At 43.4% G+C, this 19809-nt stretch overlaps 2 protein-coding genes across 6 annotated transcripts; one reads left to right on the top strand and one right to left on the bottom strand.

Moving 5' to 3' along the window:
• Positions 1-1224: 1224 nt before the first annotated feature.
• On the top strand, positions 1225-12706 carry TRIM21 (tripartite motif containing 21). 4 transcript variants are annotated; one of them, XM_065944560.1, is made up of 9 exons: positions 1249-1288; positions 1979-2114; positions 2196-2325; positions 2538-2856; positions 3537-3632; positions 4895-5125; positions 10221-10243; positions 11475-11575; positions 11869-12706. In XM_065944560.1, exons 3-9 carry the CDS (start codon positions 2237-2239, stop codon positions 12417-12419), a joined length of 1410 nt encoding a protein of 469 aa, XP_065800632.1. In that variant the 5' UTR covers positions 1249-1288; positions 1979-2114; positions 2196-2236; the 3' UTR covers positions 12420-12706. The 4 variants fall into 4 exon arrangements, with proteins under 4 accessions (XP_065800629.1, XP_065800632.1, XP_065800628.1 ...); XM_065944556.1 differs by having other exon boundaries at positions 1250-1288; positions 2538-3060; XM_065944557.1 differs by lacking the exons at positions 1979-2114; positions 2196-2325 and having other exon boundaries at positions 1225-1288; positions 2617-3060.
• A 1198-nt stretch (positions 12707-13904) lies between these two features.
• On the bottom strand, positions 13905-19575 carry LOC136174396 (olfactory receptor 52B4-like). 2 transcript variants are annotated; one of them, XM_065944561.1, is made up of 2 exons: positions 18657-19575; positions 13905-15616 (listed from the first exon to the last, which is right to left on the bottom strand). In XM_065944561.1, exons 1-2 carry the CDS (start codon positions 19573-19575, stop codon positions 15444-15446), a joined length of 1092 nt encoding a protein of 363 aa, XP_065800633.1. In that variant the 3' UTR covers positions 13905-15443. The 2 variants fall into 2 exon arrangements, with proteins under 2 accessions (XP_065800633.1, XP_065800634.1); XM_065944562.1 differs by lacking the exon at positions 13905-15616 and having other exon boundaries at positions 18625-19575.
• Positions 19576-19809: the final 234 nt, after the last annotated feature.

Here is a 19809-nt window from a genome sequence, read left to right as displayed (position 1 = left end):
TGCTTCTGCCAGCACCACTGTTTTTTGATTTACAACTTCAGGGTCTCCAACAACATCACTTACAACCAAGAAACTTATTTTACAGTCCAAAAATTCTGATAATGGGATTGCACTATGGAATGCAGTGGTCTTACAATGTACATCATCAACCAGAAAAAGATGGTCCAGTAAAAATATGAGATGCACTGCTAAAGGCTCAGATATGGCAGCAGTTTGAAAACCCTACTCTATGATATAAGAACATTGTACCATAAATTCTGGTGCACACCTAAGATCAACAACTAACAGGTGATGGTATTTTTCATAGCCATTATAAACACACTCTTCATAGAATAAAGAAGGGAGGTGGTTGCAGCTCCTATTTCCCTCAAACTGGTAACGCATTTACAGATCATTTTCTTTCCATCCCCCAACATAGGGCTCAACCTTGTTCTAAGGGTCTAGTAAAGGAAGAAGTTCTTCCACCAGAGTGAAAACTCTGATTCTCATAAAGAGGAATTTGCCACTGCTCCCTGGCTCTTTGAGGTTTCTTGTGCTTAATCGCTCAATTGTGTCCAACTCTTTGAGACCCCATGGACCGTGGTGAAGTACACAACTGTAAATGTGTTTAATGCCACTGAACTACACACTTAAAAACGGTTAAGACGGTAAATGTTATACGTACTTCACTTCACTTCAATAAAATAAATATTTTATTATTTAAAATAATAATAAAACAACCTGGAAAAGTCCCTGGCTCAGGGAGAAGTACACAGTTGGTGCCTCAATAAATGTCAAGTCCCTTCTTAACACTCACTGATGTGATAATGCCCTGAGGTACTGCGGAATAAGTCGCTCTTCCCCTGATGTTAAAAGAATATCAAGTCTCCTGAAAAGGAATTGTTTACGGAAGTAGGGAACAGAAGGTGGCCTTTAGAGGAGAGCTCCAGGCACCCCTGTCCATCCAAACCTCCTCAAAAGCAGCTCCCACACAAGGGCACAGCACCTAGGCCTGGGGTGATGACCAGCATCAAAGAAAGCAGCATGGCTCCTCCACGTAGCAGATACGATGCTTCACTCTATTACACAAGGAGGACACGGGAGGGAACGCAAAGCAAGGACTAAACGCTGCGGAGTTTTCACTCCCCCCAGCCTCCAAGAAGCGGCACCTCAACCCCTCCTCCTTCCTCCTCCCTTGGCCCCGCCCACTCTCCACCCCCTCTGCCCGCCTCCCTATCAGATTTGCCTCAGACGGGAAATCGAAAGTGAAATAAGGAAGCGGCTGCTATCTACTGCGTCCCTTGAAAAGGTGAGTGAACTTGGCTAGACCGAGGTACCCCAACTCTCCCTGGGGGACCTCTCTCCCCTGCCCCGGGTCTGAAGAGCCTCATCCTAGCCGTCCCCACCCCTAGAAACTTCGATCTCAGGTTTTCTTTCACAATAGGTTTCCCTCAACCCTAACCCAGCTGTTCTTCCCCTGAAGCCTGGGAGGAGGCTGGGCTTTCCTCCTGACTGGGATGTCCCCTGGAAGGAGCTCGGATTGCCCTGCTTCCGCTGGCACCTGAGCTGGGAAGAAAGACCCAGAGAAACTGGGAGAACTAGGATGGCAGCCTAGCTCGGGGTTGGTCCAGGGGAGCCTGGTGTGGGGGTAGATCCGCGATCCCTGAGACTGCTGTCCCCAAAAGGCCCCCACTGGAGGTGAGAGAGACAGGGTTGCTTAGGATATTAGAAAACTGTGGGTCTATGCCCTAGAAGAAACAAAGGCGGTGCCAGGTTCAGAGTAGCTGAGAGAAGAGCCCAGGAAGTTCTTAATAAACCACACGCCTCTGTGTGTATGCACATACATATATACACACACATATACATATGCGTATGTGTGTGTGCTCAGTCGTGTCTGACTCTTTGCTACCCCATGGACTGTATGTAGCCCTCCAGGCTCCTCTGTCCCTGGGATTTCCCAGGTAAAGATACTGAAGTGGGTTGCCATTTCCTTCTCCAGGGAATCTTCCCAACTCAGAGATCAAGCCTGCTGTCTCCTGTGTCTCCTGCATTAGCAGGTGGATTCTTTACCACTTGCACCACCTAGGAAGCCCATGTACTTAATACAGATAATACATGTATCCTTAGGAGAATATGTAAGAATAAATATAAATATTTTTTTATATATTCATGTTACTGATAATTAGATAGATACCAATAACCCCTGCCTATTGCAGAGATTAATGAGAATGTATGTGAAGTTTGTGGCACCTGGCACATGGAAGGAGCACAGTCAATGGTCGCTACTGTTAAGATTAGCTTCTCAACAGAGTGGAAGACCAGTGGCCTGAGGCGGAAGATCAATAGGTAAAGCCTGGACTCTGAGGGGTTAAGCAGAGGTGAACATGATGAAAGTCGAATTATAAGCAGCTGTCTCTCAGGTTGTCAACAATTTTTGCTATCTCTTGGGGATTCAGTGTCCCCTTCTGTCTGACTGGATCAGTGACCCAGACTATGGAAGAGGAGCGCTGGCTATTCAGGTTGAGGTCCTTGTCTTTTCTTGTTTTCACTCCCTCCAGGTCACCCTCCCTCTGGTTCCCTTTTCTCACCTGGCTCTTCTCTTCCCTCCCTTTCCCCTTCTCCTCCCCTCACTGCAAGATCTCCCCAGCACTGCTGAAGAGGAGCATCACCCCAATGGCTTCAGCCGTACCCTTGACAATGATGTGGGAGGAGGTCACGTGCTCTATCTGCCTGGATCCCATGGTGGAGCCCATGAGCATTGAATGTGGTCATAGCTTCTGCCAGGAGTGCATCTCTGAGGTCGGGAAGGACGGGGGCAGCGTCTGTCCTGTGTGCAGGTGCCACTTTCTGCTCCAGAACCTCCGGCCCAATCTACAGGTAGCCAACATGGTGGACAACCTTCAAAAAATCAGCCAGGGTGCCAAGGAGGGCCCACATGGGGAGCTGTGTGCGGTGCACAGAGAGAAACTTCACCTCTTCTGTGAGGAAGATGGGAAGGCCCTTTGCTGGGTGTGTTCCCAGTCCCAGAAACACCGTGGTCATCCCATGGTCCCTATTGAGGAGGCTGCTCAGGAGTACCAGGTGAGGCCTCAGCCCAGAGGCAGGAACAGGTAAAAAGGAGATGGGGCCCTGTTGACGGCTTTGTTCCCCAGAGCTGGGAATGGGAGAGAGTTACCTGTGGGGCTGGGGAAAGGATAGGGGTGTCCTGCCTTCTATGTCTTATTTACGGGGGAAATGGCAAGCTCAGCACAGTTTTCTCATTTTCCAGGAACAGGGATGTGCCATGGGAAAATGCTTCAAGAATCATCTTCCCTTGTGCCCTCCTGCTTAATTAGGAACAAGCAGTGCCCCCACCCTTTGTACCCCAACCATGTGGCCCAATTTTATAAGAAATATCAGGCTTTTTCCAAAACCTTCCCATCCACAGAGTTCCTACCCCAAAGAGACTCTAGTCTCCCTTGTCCTCTGCACTCAGGCTCTTCTAAGAACCAGTATGATCTTCCCTGCACCCTCCTTCTTGACCTGACTGGGTATCATCTTGCTTTCATTCTCTGCAGGAGAAGCTTCAGGTGGCATTAAAGAAACTAAGAGATAAGCAGGAGTTGGCTGAGAAGCTGGAATTGGACATTGCAATGAAGAAAGCATCCTGGAAGGCAAGAGTCACATCCTGTAGGGAATCTTAGGTCACAAACCTGGGGAGGGTCCAGCTATGCCAGTCCCTATATCTCATTCCCCAAGAACCAGCTGCCCCATAGGTCTCTTGATGGAGGGGATTGAAAGAGTATGGAGATCAAAAAGAGCTCCCAATCAGGTGGAGAGAGAGTCTTAGGAGAAGGTGCTGAGGGACAAGATACACCCTAATGCTTCTGCTTCTTGAGCCCAGCCTCTGGAGATGACAGTGCAGGGCCTCAGGATATGGGACAGAGGAATGCCAGGAGAGATGCCCAATGTCAAGAAATGACAAGTTGTCAAGAAATGACAGTGGCTGTGAGGACCAGACTTAAGGGAACCATAAAGGCCTAAGATGGACTTCCCTGGTGGCTCAGATGGTAAAGAATCTGCCTGCTGTATCGGAGACCCGGGTTCAATCCCTGGATTGGGAAGATCCCCTGAAGAAGGGAATGGCTACCCACTCCACTATTCTTGCCTGGAGAATCTCATGGACAAAGGAGCCTGGCAGGCTACAGCCCATAGAGTCGCAAAGAGTCGGACATGACTGAGCAACTAACACTTTCACTTTCAAAGGCCTAAGATAGGAAAACCAGTCTGACCAGGTAGTTACTTGACCATGTCCAGCTCACTGGTCCAGAATGTAATGGGAGAGCTACGGCTTGTTCCACCCCAGGGATTAGGAGGTGGGGTGGGTCAGGGACTAGAAAGGAACAGAAGGAGCTCATGGCCAAGAGGTCCCAGAAGAGGAAGACTTGAGACCCAGGAAGGGTAAGGCAGGCTGCGGTGGTATTGAGTGACCCTCTAGTTAGAAGCAGCATAGGGCAAGCATAGAATATCTCAAAGACTCCTTTTTCCCAGACTTAGGAACCAGGTTATGAGCCTGGCTTTGCAGGTTTGTTGGAGTAGGGCCAGGTGTTACTCGCTCAGTTACTAAGATATGAAGACAAAGGGGCACATTGGGGGAGCGGGGGTGACTTGAAGGAGGTTGAGGAAATCTCTGATACCACAGGCTGATGCAGCTATGATAGGAGAGCAACTATGGTGCACCTCCCCCACCGCGCCCCACCAGTCCCATTCCCCTCAGACCCAGAAGCCTCACCCACCTTCCTTCCCAGCACAGTTGTGTATGTGTGTGTTCCCAGACAGAGCCAGAGTGGAGTAGGAGTAGGTATGGATACTTGCATTCCTAAATCTTAGGGGATTATGATTAAAAACCACCTCTTTCTTTCCATTGACACCAAAGGGGAAAGTTGAGGCGCACAAATTGAGAATTCATGAAGAATTTGTAAGGCAGAAAAACTTCCTGGCCGAAGAGGAGCAAAAGCAACTGCAGAAGCTAGAGGAGGAGGAGAGGCAACACCTGAGAACCCTGGGGGACACAGAGGCCAGGCTGGCCCAGCAGGTCCAGGCCTTACAGGAGCTGATCGCAGAGCTGGAGAGGAGGAGGCGGGGCTCAGCGCTGGAGCTGCTGCAGGTGAGGCCTGAGAAGAGCTCCCCTCTGAGATTCAGGGAGTAACTGAAAAAACCCAGAGTGCCTCTGGGCTACCTTCAGGGCACACAGAAACTTGGTCCCTGGCATTTTCTTAAGTAAACTGGAATTCGGACCTATGAGTGGTTTGCATTCAAGGCCTGAAAAGGTACAAATTAGAAAGGAATATTCCATGCATGACATCATGCATGAATGATGCAAGAAATGGACATCACTAGTAAGTGTCTGTTCTAATACACAGTCAGATTCATGATCTTGAGAACGTACCTTACTCTTTCTGAGGATCAGGTTTCTCCTATGTTAAATGGATATTTTAATATTACATATCTCAGGGCCCCAACCTTGCCACCAATTCCTTCTGTAACTCTAAATTAAGTCATTTTCTTTCCCTAAACCTAATTTCTCCATTTGTGAAACAAGGGCAGCGGGGAATAGGCTAAATGACAAGGAGTTCCCCAGGCTTTAGTTATAAATGTAACATGTTTACACTTCTATGAGCTATATATGTATAAATGTATATATGTATAACTGTATCACTCTGCCATATACCTGAAACATTGTCAATCAACTGTATTTCAATTTTATAAAAAGAAAAAAAAGAGGCAGAGAACACAAGGGATCTGTTCTTGGGAGAACCCCATGGGATCTGCTTGGTTTCCGTACATAAATATAAAATGCTTAGAACAGTGCCTGGCACACAGTATGTGGTTGCATAAATATTATTTAATTTTATTATCATTTATGTTATAAAATACCTACTGAATACCTGCCTCTGAGGAGGCCTTACAAATAGCTGAGAAAAGAAGATAAGTGAAAGGCAAAGGAGAAAAGGAACAATATACCCATTTGAATGCAAAGTTCCAAAGAATAGCAAGGAAAGAGAGATAAGAAATAAGAGATAAGAAAGCTTTCCTCAGTGATCAATGCAAAGAAATAGAGGAAAACAATAAAATTGGAAAGACTAGAGATCTGTTCAAGAAAATTAGAGATACCAAGGGAACATTTCATGCAAAGTGAAAATAAGTGAAAGTGAAAGTTGCTTGGTCGTGCCCAACTCTTTGCGACCCCATGGACTATTCAGTCCATGGAATTCTCCAGGCCAGAAGACTGGAGAGGGTAGCCTTTCCCTTCTCCAGGGGATCTTCCCAACCCAGGGATCAAACTCAGGTCTCCCACATTGCAGGTGGATTCTTTACCAGCTGAACCACAAGGGAAGCCCAAGATGGGCACAGTAAAGGACAGAAACAGTATGGACCTAACAGAAACAGAAGATATTAAAAAGAGGTGGCAACAATACACAGAAGAGCTATGCAAAAAAGACCTTTATGACCCAGATAACCACAACGGTGTGATCACTCACCTAGAGCAAGACACCCTGAAATGCAAAGTCAAGTGGGCCTTATGAAGCATCACTATGAATAAAACTAGTGTAGGTGATGGAATTCCAGTTGAGCTATTTCAAATCCTAAAAGCTGATGCTGTGAAAATGGTTTAATCAATATGCCAGCAAATTTGGAAAACTCAGCAGGGGCCACAGGACTGGAAAAGGTCAGTTTTTATTCCAATCGCTAAGAAAGGCAATGCCAAAGAATGCTAAAACTACCACACAATTGTACTCATCTCACACACTAGCAAAGCAATGCTCAAAATTCTCCAAGCCAGGCTTCAACAGTACGTGAACCATGAACTTCCAGATGTTCAAGCTGGATTTAGAAAAGGCACAGGTACCAGAGATCAAATTGTCATCATCCGCTGGATCATCAAAAAAGCAAGAGAATTTCAGAAAAACATCTACCTCTGCTTTATTGACTACGCCAAAGCCTTTGACTGTGTGGATCACAACAAACTGTGGAAAATTCTGAAAGAGATGGGAATAACAGACCGCTTGACCTGCCTCCTGAGAAATCTGTTTGTAGGTCAGAAGCAATAGTTAGAACTGGACATGGGACAACAGACTGTTAACAAATCAGAAAAGGAGTACATCAAGACTGTATATTGTTACCCTGTTTATTTAACTTATATGCAGAGTACATCATTCAAAATGCCAGGCTGAAAAAAAAAAAAATGCCAGGCTGGATGAAGCACAAGCTGGAATCAAGATTGCCAGGAGAAATATCAATAACCTCAGATCCATAGATGATACCACCCTTAGAGCAGAAAGTGAAGTAGAACTAAAGAGCCTCTTGATGAAAGTGAAAGGAGAGTGAAAAAGTTAGCTTAAAGCTCAACATTCAGAAAACTAAAATCATGGCATCCAGTCCCATCACTTCATGGCAAATAGATGGGGAGAGAGTGGAAACAGTGGCAAACTTTATTTTTGGGGGCTCCAAAATCACTGCAGATGGTGACTGCAGTCATGAAATTAAGAAATGCTTGTTCCTTGGAAGAAAAACTATGACCAACCTAGACAGCCTATTATAAAGCAGAGACATTAGTTTGCCAACAAACGTCTGTCTAGTCAAAGCTATGGTTTTTCCAGTAGTCATGTATAGATGTGAGAGTTGGACTATAGAAAGCTGAGCACCGAAGAACTGATGCTTTTGAACTGTGTGTTGGAGAAGACTCTTGAGAGTCCCTTGGAGTGCAAGGAGATCCAACCAGTCCATCCTAAAAGAGATCAGTCCTGGGTGTTCATTGGAAGGACTGATGCTGAAGCTGAAACTCCAATACTTTGGCCACCTGATGTAAAGAGCCGACTCATTTGAAAAGACCCTGATGCTTGGGAAAGATTAAAGGCAGGAGGAGAAGGGGACAACAGAGGATGAGATGGTTGGATGGCATCACTGACTCAATGGACATGAGTTTGAGAAATCTCTAGGAGTTGGTGATGGACAGGAAAGCCTGGCGTGCTGCAGTCCATGGGGTCTTAAAGAGTTGGACACAACTGAATGACTGAACTGACTGACTGACCTACTGAATATAAAAACAGTAGGTTGCAAATGACAAAATAAAGCTAAAAGTAAAATAACTGAGGAAATAAAATTAAACCCTGTGCAAGTTATTTTGCCCTCCCAGCAAAATAAGGACAAAGAAATGAGAATTTTAGAGAAATATTAAAATATGACTTTGTTTCTCCCTCATTTGGCCTAAGCCAGGGTTCTCATTTGGTAATACAGCTTTGATGTATATGCTCATTGCACAGATTATTGAGTTATATAACCATCCTTGTCACTTTGCTTTTTCTGTGCCTGTTTACTAATCTTTAAATGGAATATAAATAGCAGTACTTACCTAATAGGAGTTTAGAAATAATTAAACAATTTATACCAAAAAAAAATCTGTTCTAAGCCATAGTAGCCATGTGTTGTTACTGCTACTTTTCCTAATTTTTGTTTTTTGTTCAGTCACTAAATTGTGTCTGACTCTTAGCGACTCCATGGACTGCAGCACACCAGGCTTCCCAAAGTTTGCTCAAATTCATATCCATTGAGTCAGCAATACTATCTAACCATCTCATCCTCTGCATCCCTCTTCTCCTTTTGCCCTCAATCTTTCCCAGCATCGGGGTCTTTTCCAATGAGTCGGCTCTTCACATCAGGTTGCCAAAGTATTGGAGCTTCAGCATCAGTCCTTCCAATGAATATTCAAGATTGATTTCCTTTCAGATTGACAGATTGGATCTCCTTGCAGTCCAAGGGACTCTGAAGAGTCTTCTTCAGCAACACAATTCTAATTTATTTCATAATACTATGAATAACTGAAATTTCTTAAATAGCACATAAAATTGCTATTCAGGCATTCATTCCCTCATGACAATGAAATGAGGTGAATGCTATTATTATTACCCCTATTTCATAGATGAGAGAACTTAAGGTACAAAGAAGTGAAGAGATTTAGTGATAGACTGAAGCTAAGAAACTTAACCAAGTTGACCTGAATAAGAGGTATTATCACCTGAGTAAGAAGTATTAAATAGAACACACATCAATGAATTTATTTTTAAAATAGTTTCTGTTTTGTTTTTTTTTAATAAATTCACTGAAGTATGTTCTACTTAAAAATCATCTCACACCCAGCAATGATGAGCTTGCCTCACTTTGGGAAACTTTGGACTACATGGTCTCAAAAGTCCCTCTGCTGTAACATTCTGTTGTTCCTCTTTTCCCCATACCTTTTCATTGTCTCTTGGTCAGATACAGTCATGGGAAAATTTCTTTGTGCATAAAAGCCAATAAGATTGATTTGACTTGGCAGCTCTCTTCTTCCCATGATCTAAATCATCTGCCCTTCTCTGAGTGGAGCTCTCTGAGGCACTTTTGAGAGGGCCTAGGAGCCTGCCAGTTCCTGGGTAAGGACCGTAGTCCCTGCCACAGAACATTCTCAGATGCTTTGGTTTCACATACATGACGGGGACATTAACCATAGCATAGGACAGCACTTTAAGCCCTTCCTCCCCAGCACTGCAAGTCTACTGATGAGAGCAGTTTCTGTGCATTCGTGTGTCCTGACTTGGCCATTCTTTCTCTGTGACTGGGTCTGGGCCTCAGCCAGGCAGAGCTATTTGCTCCTTTCTTCTCCCCCACCAAGAATCTGATCTTTTTCATTTGTTTTCTGAATCAGATTTTGTAAGCTACTTTTCCTTCCCCTCTCGGAGAAGGCAATGGCACCCCACTCCAGTACTCTTGCCTGGGAAATCCCATGGATGGAGGAGCCTGGTAGGCTGCAGTCCATGGGGTCACTAAGAGTTGGACATGACTCAGCGACTTCACTTTCACTTTTCACTTTCATGTTTTGGAAAAGGAAATGGCAACCCACTCCAGTGTTCTTGCCTGGGGAATCCCAGGGACGGTGGAGTCTGGTGGGCTGCTGTCTATGGGGTCGCACAGAATCGGACACAACTGAAGCGACTTAGCAGCAGCAGCAGCAGCTTCCTTCCCCTGATTACAGGTCACACCCATGCTGGGTTTCTGCTTCCTCATCCATTTCAAGATGGTCAGAGGCAGTTTTCAGGCCTTGGTCCAGAGGCTTGGGGCAGACCAGTGTTCTGTAGACCTCAGGGTGACATCGCTTTACCCACAGGTCTGAAATCTCAATTGGACTAAGGACTCCAGAACTTACTGTCTGTTTCTTGTCTCCTCAGGAGGTGAAGAGTGTCCTGGAAAGGTAAGGAAAGGTTTTCTTCATTAGAGGAGGGGGCAGTTTATACCTTAAAAAAGAGTTTTAGTTAGAAAACATGCATTGAAGTCATCCCCATCCTCCTTCCTATTCTCAAAGACCCAGTCCTCCTTAAAATATGTCCTGGTCTCAGAAGGCTAATTAATGGACAGCTCAGTTGGTAAATGTCAACCCACTCCAGTATTCTTGCCTGGAGAGTCCCATGTACAGAGGAGGCTGGCGGGCTATAGTCCCTGGGGTCACAAAGACTTGGACACGACTGAGCAACTGAACACACACAGTTGGTGAGGTGCCCAATGTAACTGGCATGTCATATCTTCACAAAGTGAACTTATAACAGACAGGGAAGTTGAGTTTACAGCCGGCTGGGACTCTTTTAAAAAGTATCTAACCTGTTTCAAACCTCTCCAAAAGAGCCATGGGTAAGACCCACAGCATGGGCGAAACTCCTTGAGGTTCCTCATGGAGGTGATTCAGCCTGTGTCAGACACCTTGAGTTATGAAGTGAAACAGAAGGTACTTGTGTAATGACCCAGAAAGACATACAGGCTGGCCAGATGATGCAGATGCTCATGTAGCCATCAAGGCTTAGACTGAAACAAAATCCTACCTACTTTTGCCCTCCGTCCCCAGGGATCCTAACACAGATTGTTGTGGTTGTTGTTGTTGTTGTTGTTGAGTTGTGTCCAGGCTTCCCTGGTGGCTCAGATGGTAAAGAATCCGTCTGCAGTGTGGGAGACCTGGGTTCGATCTCTGGGTTGGGAAGATCCCCTGGAGAATGAAACAGCTACCCACTCCAGTAATCTTGCCTGGAGAATTCCAAGGACAGAGGAGCCTGGCAGGCTACAGTCCATGAAGTCACAAAGAGTTGGACATGACTGGGCAACTTTCACTTCACTGTGTCTAACTCTTTGCAACCCCATGGACTGTAGCCCCAGACTCCTCTGCCCATAGTATTTCCCACACAAGAATACTGGAATGGGCTGCCATTTCCTTCTCCAGGGGATCTTTCTGACCCAAGGGATTGAACCCATGTCTCCTGCATTGGGAGGTGGATTCTTTACCACTGCATCACCTGGGAAGTCCCCCTAACACAAGAGCTGTTTGCAAATTTGCATTGAATTAAATTATCAGTCATCCACAAGGGTGGTATAGCCATCGGATTTGGGCAGGATGAGGTAGGAGTTGGAGACAGGTTCTCTAACTCTTTTTCCCACAGGAGTGAATCCTGGAACCTGAAGGAGCTGGATGTTGCCTCCACAGACCTGAGGAATGTATTCTATGTGCCCGGGATTAAGAAGATGCTGAGGACGTGTGGAGGTGAGGCCAGCACCCGGGGTGTGGGACTGGCTTGCCAAGGGAGTGAAGGGGATAAGGAGGGTGCCCAGTGCATCCCTCGGTTGGAAAAAGATGGCAAGTTAGAGTAGGTGGGGCAGGTGCAGAAATCGGGAAGGTGGTTCTCTCAAAGGTCAGGGCAGGGGTCAGAGTTGGCTAGGGGTCATCTCCTCACACAGTGAGGCTCAGGGTCACCCCTTCATCCTCATCCCCCCACCGCCGGCACAGGGTTGCTGACTGCACACTCTCCCAGCCTGACCGTGACCCTCTCTCTGCAGTACACATCACCCTGGATCCACAGACAGCCAATCCGTGGCTCATCCTTTCGGAGGATCGGAGACAAGTGAGGCTTACAAACACCCGGCAGGACGTGCCTGAAAATGAGGAGAGATTTGATACTTACCCCATGGTCCTGGGTGCCCAGCGCTTTAACTCCGGGAAAGTTTACTGGGAGGTAGATGTGACGGGAAAGGAAGCCTGGGACCTGGGGGTTTGTAGAGACAATGTGAGAAGGAAGGGGCAGTTTTCCCTCAACCCTGACAATGGCTTCTGGATAATCTGGCTGTGGAACAAACAGAAATACGAGGCTGGCACCTGCCCTCAGACTCCCCTCCACCTTCAGGTGCCTCCAAGCCGAGTTGGGATCTTCCTGGATTATGAGGCCAGCACTGTCTCTTTCTACAACATCACTGACCACGGCTCCCTCATCTACACTTTCTCCGAATGTGCCTTTGCTGGACCTCTGCGGCCCTTCTTCAATCCTGGTTTCAATGATAGAGGAACAAACTCAGCCCCTCTGATCCTCTGTCCACTTAAGACAGGCTGGTAGAGATCCAGATGATTCTGTCTGGACACAAGCAACCCCTCTGTTGGTTCCACTTCTCAGCCAGTGACCCTGTCTCATGTGCCCATGAACTCCAAACCACCTTTGTCTCTGCAGATGTGTCAGGATGCCGCAGGCAAACTGGCACAAAAGTCACCCGTGATCTATGTCAAATGACCTACAGCACCAGTATTCCTGCCCTATGTTGCTTTATGATTCCCTCCATGAAAGAAACTACTTGCATTTGGCCCCCAAATTCATCTGGATCAACTAAAGCATGTTTCTACCTTCTTCATGTGACTCAAGTTTTGCTTCTTTCTCTCCATCTCTAGGCTTTTGGTCCAATCTCTACCATGTATCTTGCAAAGTGAAAGTGAAGTCACTCAGTCATGTCCAACTCTTTGCAACCCCATGGACTGTAGCCTACCAGGCTCCTCTGTCCATGGGATTTTCCAGGCAAGAGTACTGGAGTGGGTTGCCATTTGCTTCTCCAGAGGATCTTCCCAACCCAGGGATCGAACCTGGGTCTCTCGCGTTGTAGGCAGACGCTTTACCATCTGAGCCACCAGGGAAGTCCCATGTATCTTGCAAAGGACTTCCTAAATAAATTGGTCTCAATCTATCCTATCATTCCTACCTTGTACACCTCGAAGATTATCTTCCCAACAGACATCTGATCAAAAGTGGCTTCACAGTGCCTATAGGAAAACAGGCATTAACTTTTGAAATAAAGGCTGAATTATGCATGCCTTAGGTTGCCATGTTAAATATCTAACCAGCTGTGATCCCTCATTTCCACTGTTATCTCCCAACCACATCTTGATGACAGTGGAGTTAGTTAAAGAACATATCAACATAAATGACCAATGTGATGGTTTTTTGATAGACCAACTTGCCTAGGCTATAAACCCCCAGATTTTCAATCAAACACTAATCCAGATTGTTGCTATAAACATATTTTTGTAGATGTCATCAAAGTCCATAATGAAAGTGAAAATGAAGTCTCTCAGTCCTGTCCGACTCTTTGCAACCCCATGGACTGTAGCCTACCAGGCTCTTCCATCCGTGGAATTTTCCAGGCAAGAGTACTGGAGTGGGTTGCCATTTCCTTCTCCAGGGGATCTTCCTGACCCAGGGATCAAACCCGGGTCTCCAGCATTGCAGGCAGATGCTTTACCATCTGACCCAAGTCCATAAAGATTTGACTTTAAATAAGAGAGGTTGTCCTAGATAAGCTGGGTGGGCCTAATGTTCAATCAGGTGGAAGTCTAAGGGCGGATCTGAGGTTCCTGTGAAGAAGATAGTCCACTTGTGAATAGTAGCTTCAACTCATGCCCAAGAGTCTGAACTTCACCTTTCTGGATAATCTGCCCTGTGGTTTTTATGACTTGTCCGGCCAGCCTTCCCAGATGTATAAGCAAATTTCTTACCATAAGCAAATCTCATAATATTTATTTCCTGTTCTCCTCCAGTTGAACCCTGACTGGTGTGAAGGCCAGGAAGGAGATAACAGCATCACCTGATTTCAGCACACACTTTTGAATTTAAACTTTTTAAGTTGGCACAATGAAGCTCTACATGTGAACATCAGTAGGCTCCCTGAGAGCCACTGTCCTTCCAGGAAATGTGATTCCTTACCTAAAATAGAATCTCAGATTGCCCTTAGCACATATGCTAAATATTTCATGAAAAACTTAGATACTACACAAGGATGTCAGTGACCTTGAAAAAAGCTGTTGTTTTTAGGTCTTAACCCTGGACAGAAAGAAGGCACTTTGATGGAAAGATAGCAACAACGGAGTCCTCAGGCAAGAGACATCATAGAGCTAACTTAATGTAAGTTGTCGAAGGTGACCAGTGCTTTGGTTGATACACTAGAGAGAATATGGAGAATTTAGTTCATCATGAATGGGATGTGCTGGGGGAGGGTTGGATTCTGTATATCCAACATGGGTCAAAGAGAAATATTTTTTATTAGAAGGGTAGATTATGAAATCAGCTTTTCTACTTCTCTGCTCTGGGAGTGGCCAATGTAAATGATGGTGGGTTTTTTTCCCCTTCATTGATATGCTGATGTGAGGACACTGCCATAATGATACAAACTTAAATAAATTTTTATTTCTCAAAATCTGAATACCTTGGCATATTGGGTTACCCTGATGTTTGCAGATATATTACACAGATGACATACTGCCATCCCCTGCATCTCCACCAAAAAGAATTAAATAGTAGAGATTTCATAGTATCTCAACTTTTATCCCCACTGATAATTACTAACAAGTGATCCAGGTACACTCCAGCATGTTACACATAAGATTATCATACTAAGTGAAGTAAGCCAGAAAAAGACAAGTATCAATTATATGTGAAATCTTAAAAAAAATGATATAAATGACCTCATATATGAAACAGAAATAGACCCACAGATATAGAAAACAAACATGGTTATTAAAGGGGAAAAGGGGGTTGGAAGAGATAAATTGGGAGTTTGGGATTAACATATATACACTACTTTATATAAAATATATAACTGAGAACCTACTGTATAGCACAGAAAACTATACTCAATATTTTGTATTAACTTATAAGGGAAAAGAATTTGAAAAAGAATAGATACATGTACATGTATAACTGAATCACTTTGCCATTCACCTGAAAATAACATAGCACTGTAAATCAACTGTGCTTCAAAAAAAATTTTTTTAGTTCTCTTGAGAGATGAGAGATTTACCAGCACCAATTCTAATTTTGATTAATATTATCCTTTAAAATTCAAATAAGGTCTCTTGACTTTTTTATCTCCTTTGTTACCACAAATTCCTTTTGAAGTATTGATAGAAGAAGCAGAAATTATCATAGCAAAGTTTTAAAGATAAACAAGCTAAGACAGGAAGACGTTAAAAATCTATCCAGTGCTTACTCTTTGTCAATATTCAAGATCCTATTTATACTTTAAATTTTCGGTTCTATCACAGCCATATGATAAAAGCATGATCAAGAAATTTAAAGATTATGGTGCCCCTCACTTACTTATGAAAATATTTTAATTAAAACATTTCTTAAGATCAAATCAGCAAATTTCAAGTATATAATACCATGTTTTAAACTATAGTCACCATACTGTACATAGAATCCCCAAACTGAAAGTTTGTACCCTACAAGCAATATCTCCATTTCCCCTACCCCTGTGCCTCTTGAAACCACTTTTCTACTCTCTACTTCTGTGAGTTCAGTTTTTTTTGGATTCTCCATGTAAGAGAAATCATACTGTTTTTGTCTTTCTGTTTCTGGCTTATTTCATTTAGCATTGCATGCAGATCCTTTACCATCTGAGCTGCAAGGGAAGCCCTAGTATAAGATACTCCAGGTTTATTCATGTTATCAAAAGTAGCAAGATTTCCTTATTTTTATGATTGAATAATATTCCATTGTGTGTATGTACCACATTTTTCTCTTTTTTTCTCCCAGCTTTATTGAAATATAACATTTTTTAAATTTAAGGTGCACAATGTAATGATTTAATACACATACATATGGCAAAATTTTTACAATAAACTTTGTTAACACATCTATCACCTCACATAGTGGTATTTGTATTAATACATGTTTGTGGTGAGAATTTTTAAGATCTAGTCTCTTAGCAACTTTCAAATATACAAAGAAGTATTATTAACTATAGTCATCATACTATATGTTACATCCTCATAAAATACTCATCTTAAATACTGAAAGTTTGTACCTTTGACCACTTTTACCCATTTACCCTACCCCCAGACCCTCACCTCAGGCAACTACCAATCTTTTCCCTGTTTCTATGAGTTTCTTTTTAATTCCACTTATAAATGAGATCATACAGTATTTATCTTTAGCTTATTTCATTTACTTCAATATTCTCAAGGTTCATCCATGTTGTAACAGTTGGCAAGGTTTCCTTCTTTTTATGGCTGGATAACATAAATGTGTGTATGTGTGTGTGTGTGTAATATTTTATCTATCAATTAATTTTTCAATGGACATTTAGGTCGTTTCTATGCCTTGGCTATTGTAAATAATGCTTCAGTGAACATGGGGATGTATATATCTCTTTGAGATACCGATTTTGTTTTCAAATACACAGAAGTGCAATTTCTGAATCATATGATAGTTCTACTTTTAATTTTTTAAGAAATATCCATACTGTTTCCATATTGGCTCCACAAATTTACATTCCCATCAACACCACACAATGGTTCCCCTTTCTCCATATCCTTGCCAGCATTTGTCATCTCATATATTTTTGATAATATCCATTCTAACAGGTTTGAGTTGATACCTCATTGTGGTTTTAACTCACATTTCCCTGATGATGTTGAGAATCTCTACATGTTCCTATTGACTATATGTCTTCTTCAAAAAATGTCTAATCAGGTCTTTGCCTATTTTTTAGTCAGGTTATTTCTTTTTGATTTTGTGTGTGTGTGTGTGTTATTTTACTATTGAGTTTTGCTAACTGAGTTTCATTGGTTCCTTATATATTTGGATATCAACCCCTTAGCAGATACATGATTTGCAAATATTTTCCCCTATTCCATAGTTACCTTTTCATTTTACTGATTGTTTGCTTTGCTGTGCAGGAGCTTATGGGGTCTTCCCAGGTGGCTCAGTAGTCAATGCAGGAGACACAGAAGACATGGGTTTGATCCCTGGGTCGGGACTGTCCCCTGGAGGAGGAAATGGCAACCCATTCCAATATCTTTGCCTGAAAAATCCTATTGACAGAGGAACCCGGTGGACTACAGTCCATGGGGTCACAAAGAGTCAGACACGACTGAGAACACACGCAGGAGCTTTTCAGTTTGATGTAGTCCCACTTCTCATTTTGCTTTTGTGTGATATCAAGAAAATCATTGACAAGACTGATGCCAAGAAGTTTTTCGCCATATTTTCTTCTAAGATTTTTACAGTTTGGGGACTTAGAGTTAAGTCTTTAACTCACTTCAGGTTAACTTTTTTTTTTTTTTTTTTTTTCTTCCTGTACCAGTATTTTATTTTTTTATTTATTATTTTTTTTTAATTTTATTTTATTAGTTGGAGGCTAATTACTTCACAGCATTTCAGTGGGTTTTGTCATACATTGACACGAATCAGCCATAGAGTTACATGTATTCCCCATCCCGATCCCCCCTCCCACCTCCCTCTCCACCCGACTCCTCTGGGTCCTCCCAGTGCACCAGGCCCGAGCACTCGTCTCATGCATCTCACCTGGGCTAGTGATCTGTTTCACCATAGATAATATACATGCTGTTCTTTTGAAACATCCCACCCTCACCTTCTCCCACAGAGTTCAAAAGTCTGTTCTGTACTTCTGTGTCTCTTTTTCTGTTTTGCATATAGGGTTATCATTACCATCTTTCTAAATTCCATATATATGTGTTAGTATGCTGTAATGTTCTTTATCTTTCTGGCTTACTTCACTCTGTATAATGGGCTCCAGTTTCATCCATCTCATTAGAACTGATTCAAATGAATTCTTTTTAATGGCTGAGTAATATTCCATGGTGTATATGTACCACAGCTTCCTTATCCATTCATCCAGGTTAACTTTTGTTTATGGTGTAAGGTAAGGGCCTGATTTCAATCTTTTGTATAGGAATATCCAATTTTCCTAAAACCATTTATTAAGAGGTTGTCCTTTCCTTTTTGAGAATTCTTGATATCCTTGTTAAAGATTCACTGACCAATACACAAGGGTTTATTTCTGAGCTCTTTTTTCTGTTCCACTGGTCCCATTTCTAATTCAGAATAAAAGTTTATTATACCTCAAATGTATATATTATTAAATGAATATGTATTCTGTCTAGATGTTTTAGTAGATAGGTTTATTATAGGAAATAGTTCTCATTGTTTAATATGACTTAGTTTGGTTTTGATATTTCTGTTTTTCTGGGGCCCTATGCATACACTGAGAAGTCTTTAAGAAAATAAGCTAACTTCCCCAAGGTCAAATGCATCACTTTTGGAAAATCCAGTACTCAAATATAATTTTGATCCAACAGCTCATGCTCTTTCCTAAATACTACCCTTCTCAAGATAACATTGCATTCAGTCTTTCAAAATCACAGCAAATCATTTTGTTCACAGTCAACACAACCATAACTTGATAAATCTCTACAAAGTAAGCAAAGGAATTGCAAGATCCTATGTTGATAATCATATCACCTGTCATACAAACTCAGCAGAGTTTCCATGGTAAAGATAAAGTACTAACCACACATTCTCGAATCTGCCTGGTCTTAACACCATAAATGATGGGGTTTAGCATAGGAGGAGCTAACATGCAGACATTTGCCAGCAGAATGTGGATATAAGGAGGAACCTGATGCCCAAATCGCTGGGCGATTATGGTAAAAATACCAGGCAAGTAGAACATGGAAATGACACCAAGGTGGGAGCCACATGTGCCTAGGGCCTTTTGCCGAGCTCCTCGGGAGGGAAGACGGAAGACTGCATTGAGGATGAAGATGTAGGAAACTAAGATGAGCAAGGCATCTACCACTACAGTAGAGAGAAGGACAGACAAGCCATACCAGACATTGACCTGAATATCAGCACAAGCAAATTTGGCAACAGCCATGTGCTCACAGTAGGTATGTGGTAGCACGTTGCTATGGCAGAAAGGCAGTCTTTTCACCAGGAACACATCTGGAAGGATCACAGAAAAACTCCTCAGGACCACAGCCAGACCAACCCTTATGATTACTGCCTGACTGAGCACTGTGGTATAGCGCAATGGGTCACAGATGGCTACATAGCGGTCAAATGCCATGCCCAACAGAATTCCTGATTCAGCAATGAAGGTGGCATGGATGAAGAAGATTTGGGTGACACAACCATCAAGGGAAATCTCTCCAGCATGGAGCCAGAATATAGCCAGGGCTTTGGGCACGGTGGTAGTGGACAGGATGAGGTCCGCCACACCCAGCATGCAGAGGAAGAAGTACATGGGCTCATGGAGGCTGCGTTCAGTCATGATGATGAAGACAAGGAGGCTATTCCCTAGGACAGCAACAAGGTAGGAAAGAAAAAATGGGAGGGAGATCCATGTGTGCTGGTCTTCCAGGCCAGGGATCCCCAGCAGAATGAAGAGTGAATGGCTGGGACTAGTGTGGTTGGGGGTTGCCATGGCCAGGATGAGTCATCTGGATGTTGGTGTATGGGATTCGGCAGTCATCTCTTTTCTCTTTCCAAACAGGTGGCTGGAGCTGGAGTGGGGGCAATGGAAACAGATCACTTTTCTCTGGATGAGAAGTGGAAATGGTCCTGGTTAGAAACCAGGAAACATGGGTTAAAAGTCCTTGCCATTCTATTCAACAGCTATGTTATCTTGGTAACATTACTTCCCTGCTCTGGGTCTCTC

The sequence above is a fragment of the Muntiacus reevesi genome, chromosome 9 (genome assembly GCF_963930625.1).
Source record: "Muntiacus reevesi chromosome 9, mMunRee1.1, whole genome shotgun sequence".
NCBI classification, from domain to species: Eukaryota; Metazoa; Chordata; class Mammalia; order Artiodactyla; family Cervidae; genus Muntiacus; species Muntiacus reevesi.
This window is presented reverse-complemented; position numbering and strand designations above follow the sequence as displayed.